General features: G+C 36.7%; 2 protein-coding genes across 3 annotated transcripts in view; both read left to right on the top strand.

The window, feature by feature from the left end:
- Positions 1-1,158: 1,158 nt before the first annotated feature.
- tmem44 (transmembrane protein 44) lies at positions 1,159-9,811 on the top strand. The gene is made up of 10 exons (XM_038301702.1): positions 1,159-1,411; positions 1,489-1,615; positions 1,689-1,779; positions 1,979-2,160; positions 3,961-4,047; positions 4,140-4,310; positions 4,599-4,745; positions 5,430-5,498; positions 5,586-5,729; positions 9,573-9,811. Exons 1-10 carry the CDS (start codon positions 1,179-1,181, stop codon positions 9,756-9,758), a joined length of 1,437 nt encoding a protein of 478 aa, XP_038157630.1. The 5' UTR covers positions 1,159-1,178; the 3' UTR covers positions 9,759-9,811.
- A 3,949-nt stretch (positions 9,812-13,760) lies between these two features.
- atp13a3 (ATPase 13A3) overlaps positions 13,761-26,638 on the top strand; it is a 42,852-nt gene continuing 29,974 nt past the window's right edge. For both annotated transcript variants that reach the window (XM_038301692.1, XM_038301693.1), the window contains exons 1-2: positions 13,761-13,997; positions 25,746-25,825. The gene's annotated coding sequence lies outside the window, so the exon portion shown is untranslated. The remainder of the gene's footprint in view (positions 13,998-25,745; positions 25,826-26,638) is intronic.

Consider the following 26,638-nt stretch of genomic DNA (forward strand, 5'->3'; position numbering starts at 1 on the left):
CATATTTGAGACCTTTGCATCATTAGTGTGATATTTTTGTTCTTGAAAACCCTGAATCACCCAATCAGATCCGTGTACACACTCAAACCTGACAAGTTAACTTAATTAAAATTAATTGGGGAAACTGATTGCACCAATTGATTCAAGTTATGAAACTAGAATTATTTTAGTGTTTTTAATCAATTCATTGGAGTCTAAGAACATAAAGCAATTATTATATGATAACTCTAATGGATGATGTCTATTTACGCATTTTATTTGGTTTGAGTTAACTTAAACCATTTATTTTATACTAAAATTCCTGGATTTATTCTTTTTTTTTAAGTGTGATATGTTCATATTCAAATTGAATTCAATTGCTCTTTTCTAAATAACTTAAAACTGTAGCAAATTTACTCAGTCCAGCTGGGAAACTGATTGCACAAAAAGTTTAAGTCGTGTTAATGCAACAAAAATTTTAAGATTTTTTTCCTTTTTTTTTTTATTAATTTCAACAACAGAAAAAAACTAAATCAAAAAAAGTATGACTTCTGACATCCATTATGGTCTTAAAATTCACTATCAAATAAACAAAAAGACATCAGAAAACCTGACATACACTTTTACAGTGAACTGAAAACGTGCAAATGATTATACAGAAATACCTCATGTATGATAATTGATACCAATAAATTATCTAATTTTAAATTATTATTTTTAAAAATCCAAATATATGCTTTTTATTTCATTTGTCATAAAATTCACTGAAAAAATTTGTATTTTTTGTCAATTATGTCATGGTCCAGGCTTTAAAGGTGTAAAGGTAGATTAAGCACCAAACACGTGCTACCAGTTTTTGCAATCTATCGTCTATCTTTACGTTTTTTGATGTTTTTTCTGTAAAAAAGCAACCCTTTTTAATATATTGGGGGAAACGCATGTCCTTGTCTATAGACTGACATCAAACCACTGCTTTAAAAAAAAAAAAAAAAAAAAGGTTTTAAATGCATTTTAAACTCAATATTCTCTGAAAAGGCCAATAACTGATAGAAAGCTGCATTGGTTTCTAGTCAAACGATTAATCTTCTTTGCTTTTCCCGGTAATTGGTTCAGATCCTTAATGAGCAGGTGCGTCACAGGTAACCAGCCCTTCCTCAGGTTCCTCCTCCTGCTGCCTGTTAGTGGAGCGTCTCAGCTGCATGGAGAAGGGCGACAGTTCGCAGACTGCGGAGCAGTTTGCAGGGAAAATGGATGAAGGTGTTTCGATCACCGATGATCAGCTCAGAGGAAGCTCCGATCACTTCCTCTCCAGCCTCGGTGCTTTCTGGTTTCATTCCATCGCCACCTGTTTGTCTCCAGACGCGCACAAAACGTGCGTCCCCGCTGCTCTCACCCTGCTCTCTGCCTTCCTGCTGCTGCTCTCCTCTCTCCTGTAAGTCTGCCAGGGTTACACCCCGGGGATTTAAAGGGGAGCCAATCTGCCAATGACCCCCCACCTCTCTGTTTCAGGGTCGCGTGCCAGAGTTGTAAATTAAGAGGGGAAAACGCACCTGAAGCCATCATGGTATTCTACTGCTTTCTGGGTAACCTGTGCAACACTGTGGGAGCAGTTCTGTCCAGGCAGCTGCACATACAGGTAACATAGTTTTAGATTAAAACACATGGTCCATGCATGATTTTAATCTGGATTAAATTATATATGTCCTTAGATTTTTATGGGGGCTTTTGCTGCTGTGAAGGATGCTGTGCACTGCATCCTGTGCTGCCTTCCAGTGTTCCTGTGCTGGAGCTCCCAAACACGTAGGTCAAGATAAAGCTCCATCTTTTCCAAGCATTATGACCTGATAACGGTATGCAAAATAAAATTGTGGCTTCATAGCTCAGGATGTGTAAAGTAGGCCAGGCTGTGTAGGGAAAAGCTGAAAGGAAACGTTATCGGTTAACTTCTTGATAAACACACAAATGAATGGATCATCTGTGTCCTGGTGTTCTCCTGCAGAGCGGAGGCTGAGCGCGATGAAGAAGCGCAGGGGACAGCAAATCTTTGCTGTAGGTGTGCTGATGGTGGTTGCTGGAGGGTTTCTGAGGTCCAGAGTTGATGATCCTCCAGCGCTCAGGCCTGTTGGTGGAAGGAGGCTAATGCACAGCTTCATGCAGTTCTCAAGTTGGAACCCTATAATGGTGAAGTTGTAGAGATGGATGTTTGTGACGGTTTGTGCAATCTAACAAGGAAACGCTCAACACACAGGTGCAGACGGTTGTTTTTCTTGTTGCATTCTGAGTAGTTGACGCTTACAGAAAAGAAAACCTGGATGGACAACAGAAGAAAAACTTTGGTGAACAGTATGCAGTTGTTATGCAATGCGCACCAAACATAATTAGAAACCTTGATCTTTGTTCCCATTTTCTGCTTTAAAAATTATAAACTCCTAAGCATTAACTTTTGTTTTCTGTGGTAAGAAAAAAAAAGTAGCACAAATGGAAGGAAAGTAATTTACATTCAAAAACAAAAAAATATGTTAAATACTCAAGTAAAAACCATGCTGTGTATGTGTATTATCCCAATATGTCAAAAGCATTATCTCACCATGATGGAGCAACTTCCATGTTATTTATTAGGGATGATGTGTTAAGGCTGGTTTATGCTTCACTCTGTGATGCATCAAACATAAACAAACTTTAGTGAAATAAGGTGCTTTTGGTCTCGTTTGACCAAAGCACCTTTTTCACCTTATTGTTTAGTCACCACATGAATCGTGGCATATTGCAAAGTGGATTTCTTTCTGCAATTGTTCAGTAATTCAAATTCTTCCCTAAAGGCCCGATTTCTAGACTTAACATACGTTCTTCTGTCAGCAGATTGTACCACCTGTAGCTCCTCAGCCTAAAAGCTGTACTTTATCTTCATATTTTATTTCTAAAACTGTTTGGAAAAAGAAAGTTTGCACCAATTTGAATTGTGTCGTGTGATATATAAAATCCAAAGTAAACACATTGGAGTTTTTGGTTTACATAGAATAGAATGGAAGAGAATAGAATAGAACAGAATACCCATATATTGTCCCACAATGGGGAAAATTGTGGGGTTACAGCTGCAAAATCATTACAGCAAAATTTTTCACACAAATGTGGACCTTAAAAAGTATCTTAAAATAATAGAATAAGTGACAGAGTTGAAAAAATAAACAAATACTGTACTGTACAGGATTTTGTACAATATAAATCCTATATTTATATTTATTTATATTTATACACAACTTTTTACAGTCCCTAACTATTACTTTTTGTGTGTACATACACTTGTAATAATATTTATATCCTGTATAGCACTTCTGGATAGATGCAAACCACATTTCGTTGCTTTGTACTGGTGACAAAGACAATAAAGTTGAATTTTATTCTATTCTCTGCAAATGGAGAATAATCAGTATGCAGCTGTTGATATTTTTAAATTGGTGGATATGTAAAAGTGGCAGCAACCCCATACATAGATGTACAAAATAACATCAGCCTGTTATTTAAGTGACTAAGTAGAAAGCTGTGCAAAAATCAGCATGAATGTAACAACTTATTAAGGTCGTTGAGAACCGTGATGGTTATCAAGTCTTGCAGCTGCTGGGAGGAAGGATCTGTGATCACGTTCCCTGGAGCATTTAGGGTGCAGCAGTAACGTAAAGTCAAGGAAAACACAAGTAAAGAGCTGATACATATTAGGAGAGATGCACCAACTTTTCACCATGAAGTACTCTTTGGGCAAAAGACCTTGATTTAAAATATTTTGTCTAATTAAAATATGTTATTTATGTTTTTTTATGAGACTAAGTTGATGAAATGGGAACTATTCTATTTTTGTGATTGATTGCATGTCAAAAACTAAATTCAAAGCTTGATTAAAATACAAACCTTTTATTCCATCTTTGGAGTTGAGAAGCATTTTATTTGTAGTTTCAATAGGTAATATTTTTCCTCATCTTTCCAAAGGACAACAAAGAAATTCTTGGTTACATCCTGGGTCTGCTGGCCTGTATCATTGCCTGGACCTCCAGGCTCCCTACACTCTCTACAGAAGTAAGTGACAACCCCACTGGTACCAGAGTATATTCTAGAGAATTTCGTTTTTATTAATTATTTTGGTGCAAAAATGTTTTTGTTTCCATTAGAGGAAAGGACAGGAGGTGACTCAGATGTCCGTTTTCTCTGAACTTCTTTCCTCCATATCTGGTGCCCTCTACGCTGCAGCCATCCTCCTCTATGATATACGGTTCGTATTTCTCATCAGAGTTATGCCTTGGCTGCTGTCGTCCATTGGCTGTGCCATCCTGGACCTGCTTGTATCCTTCTGCACAATTGTCTGAAACCCATTTGTAATTTTGTTCATTTTTTGATAATATATTTTTCAGTTCTTTGCCTAAACTATGACTATGACTAAAAACAGGACTACATAGTGGATGGGATTGTTTCATCATGGCACAAACTAAAGCTGTCTGATCCCTAAGAATTACTGAAACAAACTAAATAACCATAACTTTTGTTCATAAATTTAATTTATTATACAGTAGTGGAATAAGGATTTGTATGCATTTGCTGTGATATGTTTGCTTTTAACTCAGAATTGTCAGATTGTAGTCATGCATCAGTTCAAGACCGGAACCAGACAGAAGATGTTGAAACTATCACCTGACACGGAGAGACTGTTAGGCTTGCACCCTGAACATACTTCTGGCACAAAGCAGCAAAAAAAGCAGCAGAAACCATCACAAACAAAAGTAAGTTAAAAAAAATTTCAGCTTTTTATTGTCATTACGCTGCCACAAGTACAGAGCAATGAAATAAACTCTCTGCATTTAACCCATCTCTTTGGGGAGCAGTGGGCTGCCATTGTGCGGCGCCCGGGGAGCAGTGTGGGGTTAAGGGGCTTTGCTCAGGGACCCAGAGTGGCAGTCTGTGGGAGTGGGCCTCGAACTCAGAACCTCTGGATTCCAAGTGCAATGCCCTAATCCCCCCTAATATCTGTAATTCCTTAACCTGCCGCTCTTTTTTTACTATTAGGTTTCCCTTTATCGGTTTAACGGGGTTCGAGGGTACAGTTTTTGAGGGGTATAAAAGCCTATCTTTTCAACTTCCTCTCTCTCCAAAAAGGAATGGGTCAGACTCATTTATGTTTTCTTGATCAAAATGTCTGATTGTGAGTCAGCCTGTGCAAATATCAGTCACAGTTCTGAGCATAAAGCAAGCTTTATAAATAAAAATATAATATAAAAACTTCAGAGCATTTAAATGCATTCCTGTCAAATTAGGTTTCGTCGCATAAAGTAAATGAGAGAGTGGATGCATACATTTAACATTTTCTAAATTCCTGTAAATATATACACATAGTAAAGGTTATTGTGGTGTTAATTCTTTATATGTCTTTTGGAAAATATTAAAGTTTTTATATTGTTTTCAAAAAGACAAGGAACATTCAGAAGCTGATGGAGATGGGCCAGTATATGGATGTCAGTGGTCAGCAGACAACAAAGGTAAATATTCCATTAATACAGAGTTAAGAGCCTAAAATCTAACCTGAAATCCTTGTTACTGTGTGTTTTTGCTTTAAATTTCCTCAGGTACTTTCCCTTAAAGAAGTGACTTTGTCTAAAGACGGATCAGATGGCAAACTTCCTCACAAGATGATGCGAGTGGTCAGAGCTGGTGGCCTTTCCTCCTCTGATACATCCTATAGCTCCTCATCAGACAGCACTGATCTGGAGGTGGGTGGGATTTCTTAACAAAAATAAGCTGTATGATGTAGCCAATCAAAGCTGGCATTTAAGACATCATTCTGTGCCCTCATTGTGTATAACTGAGCCAGCAAGATGCCTTTGCAGATGCCTGGCAACAATGAAAATACCCATGAAACCTTTCCGCATCTCATCATGGTGGAACCACGAACAGTATTTTTTTTTTTTTTTGGAGGGGGGGTGTTTATGATAGACCAACACAAAGTAGTTAACATATTGTGAAATAAGAAAAGTCTAAGTGTTCTTCAGCATTTTTTAGTAAGTTATCTTAAAAGTGTGTTGTGGTTTAGTATTTCTCTAAAATTCACCCCAATTGGATCCTTAAGGGTACATTTCTACCAGATTCTCACATATAGTGACTGGATATTTGTATCTCTCAGAAAACAGAGAATTACCTGAAAATTCAATTCAGTCTTATGATTCAACTGAGAAGGAGCAGGAATGCAGCTAACTATTGTTGCAAAATGGGTCTGGGAGACTGAAGTTGCTGCGTTTGTTTTTTTCACCATTTTTCTTTTTCTTTTCTTTTCTTTTTATTTATTAAATTATCACCCCCATTAAGTCTAATTTTGTAATCCATTCTAAGGGCAGCCAATCCACATGATGCTTCCACCATCATGTCCTCCCAGTGGATACTGTCCAGGGCTTGGTGCACTGCAAAGCACAATTCAAACAGGACCTCAAATTTAAACTTCTTCCTTCTTAGTGTTGTTTTCACGCTACCGTTTAATTTTATGTTTAAAACATTTTGAAAAACTATGTGACCTTTTCTGTCTACCTCTTAGTTATGTACATTTTTGTGCTAACATTGAGCTTAACATGACAAATCTGAAACATGGATGCGGCATAAATACTTTTAGGAGTTGCCATATATCAAAACATCACATTTAATCAAACATTGTCATAATGCGCACTTCTTACAAGGTGCCACAAGGTGGTGGTAGCCTGTGGATATTAGAAATAAAGTCAGGATTGCACCTGAATATAATTGGAAATAATTGTCAGACTGCTAATGATACTGTTATTTCACCTAAGTTAAATTTGAATGGTGTCTCAACCTTACTGCCTTAAGGAAGTAAAAGGTCCAACTTTGATTTTGGTTGGATTTGACCAAATATTTTACCCTTTGAACCATCAAATTTTCTTCTAGATCAGGTTTTTAGTTTCCTAATTATTTTCTTTAGAAAGCATCTGCATTTTTATAAAAAAAAAAAAAAGAAATTTCTTTTCAGAGTTTCAGACTAAGCGATGACTGTGTATCACTCGTGCTCTGTTGCTTTAACATGTGACTTTAGGGGAAGTAAGTCAGAAGGCAGTCATTAAAGGTTCTGGTAAGCAGACCTTGGTCAGCATGTTAAAACCTAGAACACTATTGAGGGATCTGTGCATGTGTTCAAAAAGCAGAGCAGGGTTTTAACTGTTCACTGCAGAAAACCATTATGCAATGAAACTACAACTCTGCTGAGCACTGCTAAGAAAAAAGAACAACACCCCTGTGTCAAATGGCTGACAATATATTTCTGCTCATATTTTGTTGAAATTGCATGACTACAGCTTGCAAGGGGAGTGGAATGTCAAGTTTTTCCATATCAGCTTGATATAAGAAATGTTTACAAAAAAAAAAAAAAAAAAAAAAAAAATATATATATATATAAGCAATAAGTTTTAATTTGCTGTCTAAACAGAAACCACCCAAAGTACATTCAAAGACTTCATCTCCTCCTCTTTAAAACTTTCAGTCACTTGTTAAGCTTAACAGTAGCTGTTTATTTACTAACATAATGTAGAGCAGGTTTCCATAACTCTATGACTTCTTCCAATGTTTAACCCTCTGCCAAATGAACTGGAATAGGATACTGTTTAGTTTCAACATTATGCCCAATTTCAGCCCAAAAAAAGTGGCTATTTATTTTTGCATTTTCCAGCTTTTTTTCAGCTGCCAGCAGCATGAAATTGTTTAATGTCCTGAATGTTTCTGAGATTTCTGCAGAGTGTTGCGTCTTGGCGGGAGTGAGGCTGAAGGCCTCAGCGATGGGTGGAATTGTTTGAGATCTGCTTTGTGGTCCAATTGTTCTGCTGTAACAAATCTTTGATTAAAGACCACCACAGGGCTGGGTCTGTCTGCTTAGGAAGTGGTGCAGAATGGTTGGCTTGTCTATAGGGGGCCAGTGTTACCCCCCTGCTATTTTTGGAGATGTTTATGGTCTCTTGTCTGATGCCTGCATGCCGGGAATTTAACAGTGTTGGAACAATACTTAACCTCCAGTGTTGTAGGTGTTCACCTAGTGCTTCATGATAATAAAAGCATTATTTAAAGTTTATTTTCAAAAGTATCTGAGATTCCAGATCATTTTCAGATATTGTCTGAAAGTTTTTAACCAAAGATTATTTTAGGTTTTACTACCTTCAGACTATGAAATGCCACGTCCTTTTCTAAACTTTCTCCAAAAGCTGAAGAGATTGTATTGATTTTATGATGAGAGAGAAAAGTACAATTAATAGTTTGAGTGTCACTATATATTTTTTTCTCTTTTTTTTTTTTCTTGTTTTGTAATGGAGATCTTTATACAATATGTTTCCAGCTGCTTTCAAGCTTTGCCATAGAAAGTAAAATGCTTCAGGTTCTGTAAGTTCTGGGTTTGGCTGTTGCTAGGAAACCAACATTTACCTATCTGCATTATGACAGGTGCAAGATTTGTTCACAAGACACGAGGTTGAGTTTTTGTCTGCTTCTCAAGCCTCCAGTTTGATGGAAGAAACCTTTAAATGCTTTAACATACTGATAGATTCTCCCAGATTTCCATTTCCAAGGTTTAAGCTTGCTACATTCCTCCCCATGAACTGAGAGGTTTTTTCTTCTGCCTTTAAGCAAGACCTCATCAGTTCCATTTTGATTTCAAATGAAAGAAAGACATGGAGCATGAACGGGTTTATGGATTCTCTTGACTAAACTGCACAAAGTCCTCACCTGAACCTGATAAACATCTCATGGATAATTAGAGCAGAGGCTGCCTTCATGTCCAACATCAGTGTCTAACCTCACCAATGCAAGATGGACCCTAGAAATTATGGAAGGTTCAAAATCAGCATAAATAATAATCATAAACCTTGAGGAAAGCCTTCTCTGAAAGGCTGATGGTGTTTATAATAAAATATCTATTAAAATTTGAATATTCATTAAGTTCAAATGTCCATGGCAACAGATAATTAAACCCTTTTTTACAATATAGTGTATTTGAAGATGAAGCACTAATGTTTTTAAGTCACAACCATTCAGGAATTCAATCATGCTGAAGATGTGATAACTCTTTAAAAAGTATGTTTATAATTATAATTATTTTTCTATGTTTTAGATTGCTTATAATTCCAACTGAAAGGGAAATATCAAGCTATAGTTACTAAAATTTAAATACAAGATTGAAAAAAATGTAACAAATTAACTTTTAGCATTGTTCTGCTTAGCTGAAGAGCTACAATATTCCTAAATGAATGTAGAGTTTTAATTATTCCTCTTCAATGGGTAGACGATAGTGAATTTTCATGAAAAGTAGACAAAATTATTTGAGATTTTCCTTGAGCCTTAATAAATATTTAATAAGACCATTCCTCACAAAATGGATAGGCAGGTTACAAAGGGCAAGGATGGTGCAAAATTGTTCTGTCACTACTTATGTAAGGACATATTTCTAAACGAAGGATTGACGTGTTATTGTCAAACTGTCCGACTAGAACTGCTGTTACTTATTACACTGCATCGTAACTTGGAGGAACATTGCATAACACAACCTTCCTCCTGTAATTCTGTTTTTCCAGTGGGACTTTGAAGCTGCAGTTACACAGTGGAGTAAACCAGCCTCGAAAGCACAGAAAGGGAACGAGTTCACCCTGCAAGACTGGCCTACAAACCCGAAGCCTTTCAGTGTCTGCGTTTGCTCCATGGCTGGACTTCCACAGAAGAGTCTGTGTTCTGCGAAGGAAAGCAGCTCTGCTATGAGCTGAGCTTCTCTACAAACACATCTGGTGTAATCTGCTTGGCATTAATAAAACCAAAAGCAAATGTTGATTATCTGTGATTTTATTGCAGTTTATGGTTCACAACATAACACAAAGTTACCTCAGATTACCTGTTTGAGATCAGTTGTAGTGCCACATCATAAGTTTTTTTTTTTTTTTTTTTTTTTAAGTTCAGCTCATCATTAACCCTCTCATGCATGAACTATGATAAACTCGCAATGTTTTCACTTAGTGTTTTCATACCTCCTTGGGAATGGAAAACACTTTTATTCTATAAAGAAATATTCTACTCCGCTTATGTGTACTTTTTGCATTTTATACTCTAAAAAAATTAAAGTATTTGCATAGATATATTTGTAATTTACTTTTTAGGTTGTAACATGGTATTCTATTGGAACAGTGGTTCCTCTACCCGCCTGTAGAAACTGAAGTAGCAGAGGTGAATGGGATTTTTCTGTATGGGATGATGCAATAGCTTCCACTAGAATGGACAATATGCATAAATGCCCAAAATTGAAGGCATATATATATATAGAAAGAAACACTTTTAAACAGCTGTACACTGTAGTGATCACGATGAATGAAAGGGTTAAAATGTCATGAAAACTTCAAATTCAGCAGAGGAATCCTAAAAGTGAAAGTTGTTTGGAAGATTGTACAGTGATTCGTTTCAGACATGTTTACCCTACTTTGATGGTTATTGTAGAAAAGATTATATATAAATCAATTTTATTTATTTAGCAAATAATGCAAGAAAATGTTAATAGGATTTTTGATACAGAATGTGATCTGGAAGATAGCTGACCTGTTTTGGCCCTAAATTCTGCAGGGAGGATATAGCTGTTGTGTTTTGTCATAAAGTTTAAAAAAGCAAAATTAAATATGAAAAGTAGCTAAATCTAAAAGAGATTTATAACTAAAATGTTAAATTTGAATAATATGTAATTCTTATAACTGAATTACCGGAAGATACTTAACAATTTCCTCTTTTTTGAGACATACATGCAGTGGTAAATGCCGCCACTCTTTAGCTCCTGAGAACTTCAATCTCTTTTTGAAGGATTACATTGAACAACACCCTAATAAACAATTTCTCTCCCTCCTACCGCAGTCTAAGGTTATTCGGTCACATCCTGTATTTTGCCACTGGTCGTGGATTATCGGCGCTGGACTGGGAAAAGGGTCAGAGGAGCAGATAAGGACCAGACTGGATGGCCAGAGCTTATTCATCCTCGCTATTTTTTATCAGGCCTCAGCCTGTCAGTTGGCTCAGAGCCTTTATGTACAAGATGAGAACAACTTAATCTGTCTTTTTTTTTTACTGGGGGAATTTAAAGAGCTGATAACTAAACAATACAAAGAAAAGAGAGGAACCACATAGAACCCCTCCCTGTTTCATTTTTGAAAGTAACTCATCTGTTTGAGGGAAAATAACTTGGAAACAGCTAATGAAATGTAACAAAGCAACTGCTGATATCAGCATTAGATGCTATATTAACCTAAAGCCTTCCTCTGCACAGACACATGACCCAGAGGATCAGCAGGATAAAAAAAAAAAAAAAAAAAATCTTTAATATTCTTGAAAGACTTTAAAATATTCCACCTTTCTTAGAAATCCGCTTAGGACTTAAATAGAATTTTTTCTGAATAATCTTAAATGCATCAGAAATTAAACTGGACCTCAAACCAGTCAGATTCCAGTGTCCAAAATGAAGTTGACATTGCTCAATCCCTGGGCCTCATCTCTGATGCGCCCAAAGCAAAATATTCTGTTTGGGAAAAAGTGGGGAAGCGTCTGGATTAGCACACTGAAAGCAGCAGCGGGGAGCTGGCCTCTCTGTTTGCCTTGGCTCGTGCGTCACTGTTCATCCAACTGAGGAGGACGAGGAAGACGCAGGAACGATTTGAACCTTCCGGACATTTTGTTGTAAGTGTGGGAGAGAGGGTGCTGGGAAGAAGTTCGTAGCCCACATAATTGGAGAGAAAAAAATCAATCAGAAACCAAGCACTCATGAATCAGTAATTAACTGTTGTTGAATAACTTACGGTTATGTAACAGTAAGTGGAAAGGAACACTTCTCAGAATTTACTTTCAAAGATTAAAATATGTTAGATAAAGTTCAACTTTAGAAGCTTTGGCAATTTTTTGTCATTTGAAATGTTTCTATCTTGATCCATTTATATGAAATAAAGGTTTTATCCCAGCAATGAATTCTACTTTTTTAGAGGTAAAAAAAAGAAAGAAAAAATAGGTTCAAATGTATTTAGCTCCCTTATGTCTGATGCCTCCAAATGGAATTCAGTGCAGCCAGCTGGCTTCGGAAGTCACCTTATTAGTAAATTGCATCCTCCTGAGTGTAATATAGTCAAAAAAGAGCATAAAGGATTTGTGCAAGAATGGCTGTAAATACTCAGTATTAAAAAGAGAAAAATCCAAGAGGCCTTGTGTAGCTCTGCAGCTGCAGATCTGCAGCTCAGGGGTAAGAAGCTGTTAATAGGATTGCTGCTAGTCTTAGACTCTGCATATATAGTCTTTATGGAAAAATAGCATGAAATCAAGGGACCAAATCTGTGGTAAGGGCTTCTATGGACAGACGAAAGCAATTTTAATCTAATATCAGAAGTAGCACTGTACATGATTCAAGGCCCAACGTCAACATAAGACCTGGTGGTCGATTCATGCTTTGGGGATGCTCTTCTTTAGCATGAATTGGAAAGTTCATCTCATTTGTAGGAAGCTGAATGGAGCAACAACCTAAAAAAAATCTTTAGTTTGAGGATCACCCCCGTTTCATTACATATATTGTCAGAGGTACATGGTTAAGGACAATGGCTGACAGATTTAAACATGTTTAAACAGAAAAACACTGCAAACAAAAAATGCTGCGATCAAAATAGAAGCAAAAATTACAATCAACGAATCAAATGCAAACAAAAAAGGTGCAACCACAAACAAAATCTGCGAAGCAAAAACAATATTCCACAATCACTGAAAGAAAATGATGCAAATAGTACAAAAAACAGACTAGCTACTTTTAAATATGTACTATCAATAACTGTGGATAAGTATTTTTCTTTTAATTTCTTCATCCAACTTTTTTTTTTTAATCAACGTTAAAGCTTAACTTTGTGTTTGGAGGGTCTGGATCTGTACAGAGGTTTTGTGATCGCAGCATTTTTTGTATGCGGCTGTAGCCTTTTTTTGTTTGCATTTATTTTGTTGATGGTAGTTTTTTACTTGTCTTTTTAATAACTGCAGTATTTTTTTGTTTGCAGCATTTTTCTGTTGCTTTTTTGTTTTTGCATGTTTTAAACTGCATCATATGCATGTTTGCAGCTTATTTTGCCTTTTGCTGTGCGTTTGCACCTGTTTGCAGAACGTTTCTTTTTGTTTGCAGAGTTTTTCTGTTTTTTGTGCATGCGCGATTTGGAGATGGCGTCACATGTTTTTTGCAGCTTGTTCCATCATTTGTTGTCAGTTTGCACCTGTCGGCCACGATAGGTTAATATTAATCCATATTTATGTATTAGAGTAGCCTAGTCAAAGTTATATCCTAAAACAAGATTAGAAAATTGAGCATGCTCACCCCTAATAGAGAATTGCTGCAGCAGAAAAATGTTATTCAGTAACAAAAAAAAATTTATTGCACGCCACACCTTTCAGATTTATTATTGTAAAGCTTATCTTGAATCCACTTATAATGTTCCTTACATTTCCACAGCCACTGCATAGTAAATTATTATTTTAGATAGGCATAATATAATTCTGAATTTCTCTTGGGATTTTTTGTGCATGCATTTCTTCTGCATGCAAGGCACCATTACTTCAGGCTCAACATCAGGTATAGTTTCTGACAGTTCTTATTATCTGCTGCAGTGACACATGTGAGTGAATGAGCCCCCCTGTTTTGACTGTAACAATATTTACTTTGGGCTGCTGATTGCGTGGTTATCCGTGATGTCAGGAAACGTCACTTCCTGCAGTCACACAGCCAGTTCAGTCCAGTTCACCCTGCTGTAGTGTAGTAAAGATCCGGGGTCCGTCTGTCAACACACGGCGAGGCTATACCTCCCTGCGCTCCCGCTGGCTCTCTGCTGCTGTCCAAACACTCTTCTATTTAACTCGAATAGCTTCACGCTTCAGCGACGGTTTCCCCCAGATAACAGAGACTCTCCTCTCAGTATGACACGAAGGTGATCTTCAGAGTTTCCAGGTGGTTCTGGGTGAGTCTGTTAAGCTGAAATCTGCCTCCTTCATCACCACCATGTGTTACCATCTAGCTAAAGCTAAAGCGGCAATGTTAGCTCAGTGATGCTCCTTCTGCTGTCTTTCTCTTTCTCGAGACTCGTTATATAAACCGCGTTTGTTATTGAAATGTTTCATTAATAGAAAAAAGGGAAGAAGCTGAAGCATGGAGGACACATGGAGCAGGTAGACTGCTAACATGTTAGCCATGCTAGCGTTAGCCAGCTAGCACTGTCTGCCAGTCCAGCAAGTCCAAAAGTTTGGCTCCTGACTCGAATATTGGTATTGAAATATTAAGTTTGGAGTGATTTAGAAATGAGAGAAAAAAAAAGAAAAAAAATTTTTAACGGAATAAAAGCTAATATGTGGGCGTATCTTTTATTTCGGATATTTGTAGGTATTTTTGGGTAACATATTGTAGAGAACTTTAACGCGTCTGAATGATTAAAACCATGCTAGCGGTTTTAAGGGGTGGAAAATTACAGCATCTTGGACGATTAACATGTTCTGGATTTATATTACAAGATTGTGACCTAAAAAGAATTTATCCTATTTTCCCCCAGCATTTAACGTGAGCTGAAGCCGATCTGATCATTTTAAAAATAATGTACTTACAGCATTAAAGTATTTTAGCTGATTAGGAATTTTAACACTTTAAAATAGCGATTAGGATTTTTAATTCAGGTTTAAAGTAATTTGTTTTTCCTGACCAAATCATAATAAGAAATATTTTTAAGTAAATATGCCTCCCAAGTTTAATTTAAAAGGCAGTGAAACATGCTTTTTTTATAACAAAAATACACAAAACGTATTGATGTTTCTGATATCAATACGATTTTTAAAACAATAAATTGCCATATTCAAAAAATTATTAATCTATTTCATTAATGATATTTGCAGTCCTATTACAGGTTATTAGGTGGTTTGAAAAACACAACAGCCCTCTTGTCAGCCTAATGTAAACAGAACGTTTCTTCTTATATTTAAATAATTTATAATTTTTTTATATATCTGAAACATTTTGAAAGATAGAGGATATGTAATCTTTGAATTTAACATCTGTTGTTGGATGAGATCAAAGCTGTGTGGGTTAATAAAACTTGTCACAGAACAGGTTAAAAAATTCAGAAATTTTAGCAAATATTCAAAGGGTTGTCTAAAGAAAAAGATTAAATTGGAAGAATGTATTTATACAGCCTTTTTTTTCAAATTTGACTTTTAGATATTAGATGTGTTGACTTGTCACATTAGTAGGTTTTATCACACGAAAACTGTTTGTTTTTTCTACCTTTTTCTGTTATAACGCTATCTTGGGGGAGATTGCTGTTTAAGCTTAGATGTTAGGTTTAGGACTAAAGAGTGAATTTAGTTTTTTAATGGTTAGGTTTAGGGTCAGGGTTGGGCTGTAGAAATAACCTACACATGAATGGAAGTCCATGGAAAGTCCTCACCGGAATAGAGAAACCCGATATATGTGTGTTGGGGGGGGGGGTTGAAATGGCAGGTTTTTGCCTTTGAAAAATTTCCTGCTGACATCAACATGGGGATGTAGCTCCCAGGTTGTGAAATCAAAGATTTGTTGATTGCAGCAAAGATAGTGGCCATATACTCTTATATCGTGATAGGTTAGTAGTTGTTACCGATTTGGAGTATTTATTTGTCTTTGTTTACTTGTTGTATCAGCAGTGCTTGTATCCTGTAAGCATACGTTTAGTACTGAATCTATGCTGTGGTTACTTGGTGGGTCAGATGCTAAAGGGTTTGGGAACCACTGCCCAAATCTATGCTATGAGAAAGCCCCTAGTGGTTTGTGGTTGTGATTCATTAACAACATGCATCTACTGGTGTCATCCTTTATTTCTAAAAATAGTAAAGGTGCAAACATATTGATACAAATGAGAAGTCTTTCTATGATCCTATGATTGCTTGGGAGTTCATGTGTTATCTGGATCTTTAGAGTGATTAATGAACTGATCACTGTTTTACATGCATTTACCTTGCTGTAGGTGTTTTCTCGCAACAATCATTTGATTGATCTTGCCATATATCAGCTTTTGGTACAACTACGAACATCATTATAATTACAGAATATTAGGCTTTTTGTTAAACAGCTAAACTGTTGATATGTAAACTTTGAAAAACCAGTTTCAAATATCTTTCATACCTGCGGTGTACTTACTCTACCCTAAAGGCACGTTTAAAAGTTTCAACAGTTAATAGTTTCATTGTTTGAAATTATATTTATTGCAAAAAAACAAAAAAAAGATTTTGTTTTGCAGTTTTGTTTTAAAAGAGTAGAAAAGGTTTTTCTACTCTTTTAAAATAAATCAAACTTGTAGGCATCAGACTGGTTCATAATTGGACATTTGCCCAGTTAGGCTGAAATCTAAATCATCTCTTGAAGCAGTGTTTTTTTTTTTTTGTTAGGTTAAGATTATCTGTGACTCTCACAAACAGATTTTGGGTTAAACTCTGTAGCCACTTTCCCACTGAAAACCCAGATTTTTCAAAACCAGGTTGACCCTCTAGCAATCGGCTTTTGGCTCTTTTCCCATTTGAATGAAAAGCTGAGTCTGACTGATGTTCACAGTGTGACAGAAATCAGGGAAGTAATTAATGGAGAGCAACATTGACGGGAGCAAGCGTGTAGTCAGTATTCTTTATTATTTTGCTCCTTTATCTTTCCCAAACCCTCTTACTACTTGATGTGTCCTATTTATCAAATGTGAACTGAGTTGCTTTGGCTTGTTGGATCACAAGCGACTGGCATGGTGTGTTGACGTCCATATCTTGCGTTCAGTGGTGTCAAGTAATTTAGCTGGTCTTTTACCACAGCACGCCGATCAGAGCCGAGGTGATTTTAACACGGGTCGCTTGCCAGGTCATTTGACCCAGGTAGACAGACATGAGTAAGCTGTTCCCATTGCTGCTAAAAGCTGATTCTCCCAGGGTTTAAATTAGTTTTTCGGCCAGTTTTGGTAGGGGTTTATATCTATCGCACCTGGAGAGCTTTCAATGGGAAATTTTCCATGACAATTTCGTGGTGAACCTTCCCTTTTAAAATATTGTAAAAGTAACAAAAAAAAAACAAAAAAACAAAAAACTCAAATTGAATGTTAGATTATTTTAATACATGAAATAACCAAGGACATGCTGGGTACAGATAACTCCTTGATTTTGCAGAGAGGTGCTGATACAATACAAACTACCAAATCTTGGTCCAGTTTCAGTTTTTTCATTCATGGTTTTTTTTCTGGTATGAAATGATCCTGTCTAATGTCATTATCTCATTGAGATCAATCTAACCCGGGATTTCACTGGATCTGATAGCGGCACATGTGCGGCACTGTGCAGTTGCTGTTGGCTTCTGTCAACCACTAAACACCAATGGAAGTGTTTTCAGAGCAGAATAACTCTGTCTGGTTGGACTCGGAACACAGTTCAATCATTGTGCTATAGTAGTGTATTTGTAGGTTTTAAATGGAAAGCTGCAGTGAGCTGTATTCAAATTTTCTGCTGTTATGTTCAAATGAGGGCCGACAAGTTTGAGTGAGTTGGCCTTTTGATTTAAGGCCAATTTATGCTTCTGATGCATGACCTCTGCAACCGTCAAATCTGTCTCTGTGTGACTACGCGTCGGACGATCGCAAACCTCTAGTGGAAATTCACAGACAAAAAGCAGCTGTGATTGGTCCTTGGTATGCCTTTCTGGCTGTCTGTGTGGTCGTCCTTCTCGATTCGGTGCCGCAACGCGCCATTTTTAAAAACCGAGGAACACTATAATGGCTAACTACGACAAAATGTCAATCGAGGAGGTTTGGAAGTACAATCCGTCGAAGTTCTTGCGAGTTCTCGAATAGGCTCCCCCTTGCGCTTTGGCGGGAAACTGCTGTGTGTCCCTAGAAATTCCAGACTGAAGGCGCAGAAGCATACCAGAAAAACTGGTTCGCAACTAGACGCAAGCAACATTTGATGTGTGTGGTTGCAGAGGTCTAATCTGCAACCACACACACTCTGGACATCTTCCCTAGTACATATCAGCACAATGAACTTTTCTCAAATCAGGCAAATCCAGCATGTTTGATTTTCTATGGCCAGTATCCAAATGCTTGGTGTCTTAATTTTGCCTCGCTAAGACTGTCATCAGCTCACTGAGGCAGGTGAACATGCTACAGCCTCTACAGAGAGCAAGCTTTGAGAGAGAAAAACGATTGATCGTCCACTCGATGCTGGTTAGGTTAAAACTTTTAGAATTACAGTTGACTTATGTCGATACCTTGACGTTTCAGGAGCGAATGGGTTGCAGGTACAGCGTTTTAAAACACATCTGCCTCCCTATTTGCATGAAAATATGAACCCTGCACCTTTAAGACTGAACGCATTGTTGCCAACTCTGTGACATTGTTGATACACTTAGCCATATTTCACACACCTTTAGCGACAAATGTAAAAACCATTTCCTGTCTTGCTGGAGATTTTGACAACATGAAAGCAGATTTTGGTGTCTTCAACAAAAAGTGAGCGTTCCCTCCCTCCTCCAAAACACAGAGTCAGACGCAGCAGCTGCAGCCCTTTTCTGCAGTCGGAGAATGAACATGAGCCACACATGTGCAAAACTTCCACCGAACACCCCTGAATTACAAAGTGGGAATGTAAAAATAATGCTTTGCATACTTTTTTCATTACACCTGTTACAATAAAATAGATCCTCCTGGGATTTAATTGATACACAACCTCATCCACTGACTGCCTCTTTTAACTCTTTAAATTAAATTAGATTAGATAAAATTGATTTAGCTTCAGTTCAGATTGAAATAAATTTCATGAACTCTAGAAATTGTAAGAAGTTTATATTGAGTTTTAAATGTATCTAGTTTTTATTTTTATTCTCATGTGTGATGTTTTCTAAGTTGTGATAATCAGCTAACAGTTTTAAAATGAAGGAAATCGCCCAAAGTGATCTGCCGATATCCACACATTTTATTTACCTCTGTAAAGGTCTGAAAATAAATGCTCTAAACTTTGATTTATATTTGAGAGCATTAATTTCAGAAGTTTTTATCATTTCACACGTACTGATTAATGCCTATCAGTAAGATAACTTTAAAATATGTTATTTTTTTTTATTTTTTTTTAGATCTTATAGCAACTAACAGTTATTTAAAAAATCTTATTTAAAAAAAAAAATCTGTATAGATCAAAAGCTGCATGTCAGGCTTTTTTATAGATCGGGAATCGGTCAAACCCTGCTATCGATGCACCCCTAATTCTGTTACCTAATTTAGCTTTACAACTGCTGTCATTTTCTGTTGTTTACTCATCCTGCACTGGAAAAAAAATCAAAATCTAGATAAGTAATTTGTTCTTGAAATAAGTGCACTTTTTCTTGGATTGAGGAGGTAAAGAAGACATTTTGCCAATGGAACAAGATAGTTTACACTTGAAATAAGAAAATTCAATTGCATTGTCTGATTTCGAGTGCATATTATCTAATTATCTTATTTTAAGAGTACATAAATCATCATTCCATTGGCAAATCTCATTTACCTACTCAAATTAAGGGGAAATACACTTTAAGAAATTTTTATTTATTTCTAGATCGTTTGTGCTTGCCAAGGGGGTTGCTAAGGTGGGGCTTCAAAGATAAACTGATGTTATAGCTCTGATGGGTAATGATTGTTATCCAGCTATACAGTTTTTTTTTTTTTTTTCCTCTGCAATATCTTAAGTTTATGTCCCTGGAAACTTTTGTCAGTTTAAAAACAAGCTATTACACCCCTGTCTTATAACTGCATTAATATGATTTATTATCTGATAGTGTTCATGATGTCATCCTTAGTAATAGAAACCCTTAGGTTTCAGAGTTGCAATATAGATATACAGTACACAGAGGCATTTCAGTTTTCCCAGTTTAATAAATGTGGCACCGATATGCCTTTGGCCTTTTTAGCCTCAAGACTTTTCACAGTTGATCTCCAACTTATCAACCAGTGAAGGAAGCTCTGGCATGTGGATTCAGAGTAGTGAAGATAAATATCCTTACACGACAGAAGTTCGCTTCACAAACCAACTTTTTTTGATGTGGGAGCCCTGAAGCAGGGTGATGGAGCAACACATCTGTCTTGAGCTGATATAACACTTTGACTCCAGTATTAGCAGGATAGCCCAGGCAGCCTGATCATCAAAGTAAGAACACTTTCAGTAAGGATTCGAGAAACTAGATTTTCACAGAGGTGTTCCAACTTGATATTAGAAGTAACTCAAAGGCTTTTTGTTATGACCTCTTTTTTTTTCAATTATATTCAACAACATTTAATAAATAGAAAATTGTTGTCCTGTACTCTTCTTGAATTGGACTGCTTAAGGTGCCGGTACATAGGAAAAGATCTGCTAGCTTGAGTCTAATGTTCTTTTTGACACCATGTTGGTTCCTCTGTTCGTGGATCTTTTTTTTTTTCTTTTTTTCCTGAGATTGGTTCAAAGTGGTTTTACTTCTGTTTTAAAGCTTTCTGTCTAAGGAAAACCAGCTGAGGGCAACCCCCCACACCAAGCATGATTGTAGCAACGGTGGAGAGGAAAAACTCAATTTTAACAGAAATAAGCCTCCAGTAGAACCAGGCTCAGTGGGAGCGGCCATCTGCTGAGGCCGACTGGGGTTCAAGGAGACAGAAGCAGAGATACAGAAGGCAACTGTCAACCAGCTCCACAGACGGCCCCGTCCAGGAAACACACAGCCAGGCAGACAAGCTCCAAGCCACCTCCCATGTCAGAGGTTGAAATAGAGCACATGCAGGTAGTCACAGTCAGAGAAACAGGACTACACTGGAAAAAAAAGGCCAAAGTCCAGCATCCTAAAACAAAGGTGTTGATGCCAGCAGCACAGCTGATATTTATCACCAGGATGGTGTCACAGCCAAGCCGGATCAGACCAGATCAAACTACTATGAGAAAAAAGCAGGGAGAGCATAATGTTAGAAATTAAGCTAACACATGCTGCAGAATGGGATAATAGAGATAGAATTAGGGCTGGGCGATAATTCAATAACGATATATATCGATCGATAGACGTGTGGCGCAATAGAAAAAAAGAGGGTCGGTAAAAAGTTCGATAAAAAAGAAACGCAGTTTTCCTTCCTTCTCATTGTAGCCTAGCATGTAGGTTTATGCTAGTCACTGCTTCCTCCCAACCAATCACAATCACGGACCCAAGCATGCCGTCACCAAGCGCCGCCCTCTCAAACCACAACACAGAGCACATGAAGCTGTGCAGCAAGGAGAGGTGGAGGAAATTGTTTCAAAGAAGGGTTTTTGTAGTTCGGCAGTATTTCGGTCATGGCAAGTCGGACCAAAAACAAACCACAGTCATCTGGAAAATGTGTCGGGAACCAGTGAAAACCAAGTCTGATAACACAACCAACCTTTTTTTTTTTTTTTATCATCTCAGCCGCTCACACCCGCAGGAGTACGAGCTGTGTAGGCCCCGACGCGGCTCTCCTCCGAGGAATCTTCAGAAAATATATATATATTTTCAGTTCTGGGCAGTTTCCCACGTAGTTCTAACAATTGAGATAAAAATGCTGAGGGGCCAGAAACTTGAAAGTAATAACTCAGGTCAAAGCAGGAAACGGGGGCGGCGGCGGTGGGGCATTTTTTTATTTGTTATATTTATTTTGGTCACTTTAGTTTATTCTTTGTCAGTATTTAATAACATAACTCAGGTCTCTTAAGTTATTTTTCTTTAAAACAATTCTGTTATGGTTAAAAAAGTTGGTTAAATAAAGATTTAATTCGAAGTTTGTGTTTTTTATTAAAATTAAATCCTTTAGCAATATTATAAAAAGTCCAGGCAGAGCTGCACATAAAATATGGTTTCAAATCTTTTCAATAATTATCGATATCGATCAATATGCATTTTTTTTTATCGATAAGCTTTTTTTCTATATCGCCCAGCCCTAGATAGAATGATAAAAAGTGGACATTTAAAGGACCCGTTAGCTGTTAAAGGTCTCTTTTCCAGCTAAGTCTATTTGCACAAAAAACAATGTGGTCAATATTTACCCACTAAATTAGCTTTGTTTGTTTATGGTCCAAAATTTTCCACTGCAGTGAATGGATTATTCTGTCTGATTCTTATGAAAAATATTTAAGCAGTTTCCCCACCATATAAATTCAAAAAAATTATAGGAATGAAATTAGGTTTTCATGCAATACAGTTGCAGTTTTACAAAATTTCTGCAAAAAAAAAAAATGTTTGCACTATAGATGTGTCTGCATATAGTAATTCTCCTCTGACAAAAGTAACAAGGACAGTTATCCTCAAACTTCATGTGTACCCATTTAATCTTTAGTGAGGAGTATTTTTTTTTCTCATGCATGAAAACTAGATTCTTTAAACGATTTAGTCAGTTTGATTTTCAGGCACAGCTTCTCTCACTCAGGTTCAGTTTTCATCAGGAAAACCCCTTTTTGAAATCAAAACATGTTTAATCTCTCACGGTGGGAGAGGAAGGTTTTTATAGATTGCTGAGCGCTTTCCCTTTTAATCCAGAAGCATGTGGTCAGATTTAAAGGTTTTGATCGGTGGGATTAAAATTTTTTCCCTAAAGCCTTTTGCCTGCATCTTTCTTTCTCATAGAGTCAAATGTTAAAAACTCAACATCAATATTAACCTTCCTCTATTTTAAATATTGATAGATGTTGAGATGCAAACCCTGCAATAAGTGGGAACTTTTTGGGGGTGGTGGTGTGGGGGTCTTTCTTTCAGATGTCAGATTATGCTTTTGCTTTGTATTCGTTGAACACATAGGCATTGTTTAATTGATTATTTATTTTTAATGGGGAAAATGCATTCTAAATTTCCTCATAGTTTCAGTAGCCAATGGTGGAAGGACAGATGGTCAGAAACTCTGAAAGAAGAAGTCCAATGGCAACCAAGACAAATATCAGGAGCTCAATGGTTCATGATGGTGAACAAAGCTTGGCTGCAATACTCTATAATCGAGGGGAAGTGATAAAGAAAGAACACAGAGTGCAGAGTATGATGGCAACAAAACACTTTCCTCCAAATGCTTCCATGAATTATAGACTTCTGTCATTAGGTCACAGTTTATTGTTCACTTTTCCCTGTCTCTGAGTTAAAGAGGAAAGGGGAATATATCTGGTTTTTGATTAAGGTATTGTTGACCACACAGTGAGGGCAGATAGGGAACTAATAGATCAGAATGGTATCCTTTTATATCTTTCATTCAGCTGTAGAAAAAACGCTAACTCAAAGTTATGTTTGAGCGGCGTTTGATTTATTTTTATTCAGTGGACCATTTACATTTAGTGAGTTTCTTTCACTAATTGCTTTTCAGGAAAAGTGATACAAATCTTGTTTAGTCTTGCTTGACAGGTTATAAACGGAAGTCTGTTTCTAAATTTGCATCACGCTATCATTGCTTATTAATACAGTAGTAGACTAATCAAACAAGAGTCAACATTATGGCCTTAGGTTTGGCTCTGGGACTATAAATACCACTCAAATCACGCAGACTCCTATAGACCCTAAACAGGGGCCCCAATGTTCCAGTTCAAACAGTGATTCCCTCTGTCTCCTTTTTTTCTTTGCAAAAAAAAAAAAAGAAAGAAAAAAGAAATACATTTTGTTTATTCCTTGGCATTGTAATGAGAGGTTGGGAGGTTTATTGGGATTGAATCACCTGACTACTGCCTCAGTTGTGTTGTAACTGTCCCTTGATTAAGTTCTACGGGCATTATTCATCATCTTTGCAACTGCAGGCCACTAAAGTTCAATTTAGCTTATAGGGAATTAATCACTGAATATCAAATGAAACCTCTAATGTTTAAAGATAAGTAGACCGAAACAACCAGACATGAGCAGGTCTAAGCAGAGATGTTTATCTGCAGTCAAAGAAATGATCTTATCAAGGAGGATGTATGCGGTGAAGGAGGAAGATGGTGACGTTCTCATGATCAACTTAAATAGTCAGACTTCAGAGAACCAAAGGAAGAAACCATAGCGAGTAGTTTGCCATGTTATACATCACAAATGTAACATTACGTTAGAAAGATTTTTCTCTTTTGGGCTGCATATAGCGATTATTTTGTTAATTAATCTGATAACTATGTTTCAGAATCACCAACTATTAATTAGAGCAGTATGTGCTTAATATGTTTATTTTTTTTTCAGCATTTTAACCAGTAAACCTGCTCTATCTTTTGAATTGATCATGAAGGTTTCTCTTTTTAATGCAAAGTACATATATTTTTTTTTATATAGCTTTGGATCAATAACTGCTTTGAGTCTTTATCGAAATGGAATTTGTTAAAGAATCTATTTACTTTACAATTACTAAGTTCAAAATTATTTCAATAATCAATTAATCAGATTAGATTTTCTTTTCTGATACAGTTAAAACAACTATGACTTTTCTTTCTTTATTTCTATACCTTCGCACACAAATGTAAGCAGGTAAACATAAAAGCCATTTTAAATCTTTCAATGTATTCATTTACTCCTGGTTATTTACCAACCTCCTTTTTTGCCGCTTAAAAAAAAAAGTCAATGTTGAGCAAAAAACACTGATAGGTAAGAGGCAGCTGTTTTTCTTCAATATTTTGCTCCTTAGATACAAAAAAGAAAACTGGGCTATTCTTAGATATTTAAAAAAATACATATATATTAAATGTTGTAAAAGGGGAGGGGGATCCAAAGGATATATGTTTATCACTCTTTTTAATCAATAATTCATTATTTTTAACTAAAAAAAAACAAACAATTATTGATGTAAAGAACTAAAGGTAACTTTTTAGATGGACTATGTTCTGATGTCCCACACCATCTCTGTGTTGTCCAGTCTCTCTTTTTTTTTTAACAAGCTAGTTAATTAATTACAGTAATTAACTGTAATTAATTAACTAGTTAACTAGAGTTAACTTGACTAGGGATGACCCAATCGGAGATAGATATCGGAAATTGGTCCAGTATCAGCCCAAGAAACAAATATCGGAATATATCTGCCTCCTTCTGAAATCAATGAGATAAGCTAGAAAAACTGCACTTCAATCCACCCGTTGGTTAGTAGCAAATAGGTCAGTTGTTCTCATCCCTATTGTTCTTTTTTTTAATGAACATCACTTGATCAGGCCTTTTCTAACCCTCCAGCCTAGAAATAGTTAACAAAAGTATGATTTACGCAGGTATTTTATCAAGTCAATATCGGAATCAGTCAAAACTCTAAAGCTGTAGTATTGTAACTTTAGCAGAAATTAATCAGATGTATCAGTGGATCTCTAAACTTATTTTGTTAGCTGTTTGTCCTCGTGTTCTTCTGTAATAAAGTGTCTTTTTGACTCCAATGCTCCAGAAGGACGAGGGGTAGCTATTTGATTTGCATCTGAATTGCAATGTGCTAAAGAGGAAGGACCTCCATGCTGCTTAAATACATCAGAGCTTCAACTAAAGATGTCTCTGCTGTGAGCGGAGAGAATTGACAAAGACTAGGTGTCGAAATGTCTTTAGAAAAACTAAGAGCTTCCCTTCCAATCTAAGCCTGTTTTGTGACTGTATCTGATTGTTTATTCTCTCGTCTTAGATGGCAATAGAATATTTCTTTTGAATGGAAATGTTTATCCCAGTTAAACTCCAGTTTTTCAATTTATTACATGAAATGTTCAAAGCTGTATACATTTATGATGAGCTGTTTTATTTCTCCTCTTCTCAGGGTTCCAGGTTGGTGTTGTGAGAGAGCAGGCTACCTGTGGGGGGTGGACCGCCTGGGACATTGTGTCCCTTGTTCTCAAGGTAGGAGCTAGCCTGTAGCCAAACGTTGTTTTTCTAGGGCTAAATCCACTTGGAGCTGAAGATTTTTTCCACACAGAAGTGTTTGAGAGTGAAAATAAAACCAAAGGGACCATAAATGGTAGTTCTATTGCCACACCAAGGCACGGGCTGGTACTGGTTTCAAACTCTGGTATGAAAAAGTCACGGTTTCAAAATTGCTCAAGTTTTCCATCATGCTGTTTCTGAAGTATAAGCATTTTATTTTTTATACTCTTTAACATTTTTCATTACAATGAAACGTACAAATAACACAGCTCTTGGAGCACTGATTTGTCGTTAAATAGTAAGAAAGAAAGGGGGATAAAAGAGAACATTACAGGATGTTACACCTAGTTATGCTTCTTTGCTCTTGTATGTCAGCCATTTAGACCAGTGTTTGTTGTAGGAATGTCCTTTTCTATGTGAAAGATAAAAAGTGAATCACCACTTCCCACCAGTGGTCCAGCTGGGGAGGGAGTTTCTTTAGCAAAGAGTGTGTAATATCTTTTTTGCTTGCAATTGATGGAACTTTAAAATGATACTTATCTTCTTTCTGAAACACTTCTCCAAATATCAGCCCCAGCAAAAATATTCTGGGGTCTTTGGGGATGATATATCCCAAAATCTTCCCGGTGGTCTGACAGATTGCATCCCAGGAAGTTGCCAACTTTGGGCAGGAAAAATACATGAGAGTGATTGAAATTATCTCCAACATTGCTGTTCCTCTCGAAATATTAGCATATTTGGTTTTAAATCCTATCAGGGGGAGTGTGCTCAGGTTGTGAGCAGCTTCAG

The sequence above is a fragment of the Cyprinodon tularosa genome, unplaced genomic scaffold, assembly GCF_016077235.1.
Source record: "Cyprinodon tularosa strain WSP-4 unplaced genomic scaffold, ASM1607723v1 ctg471, whole genome shotgun sequence".
NCBI lineage: Eukaryota > Metazoa > Chordata > Actinopteri > Cyprinodontiformes > Cyprinodontidae > Cyprinodon > Cyprinodon tularosa.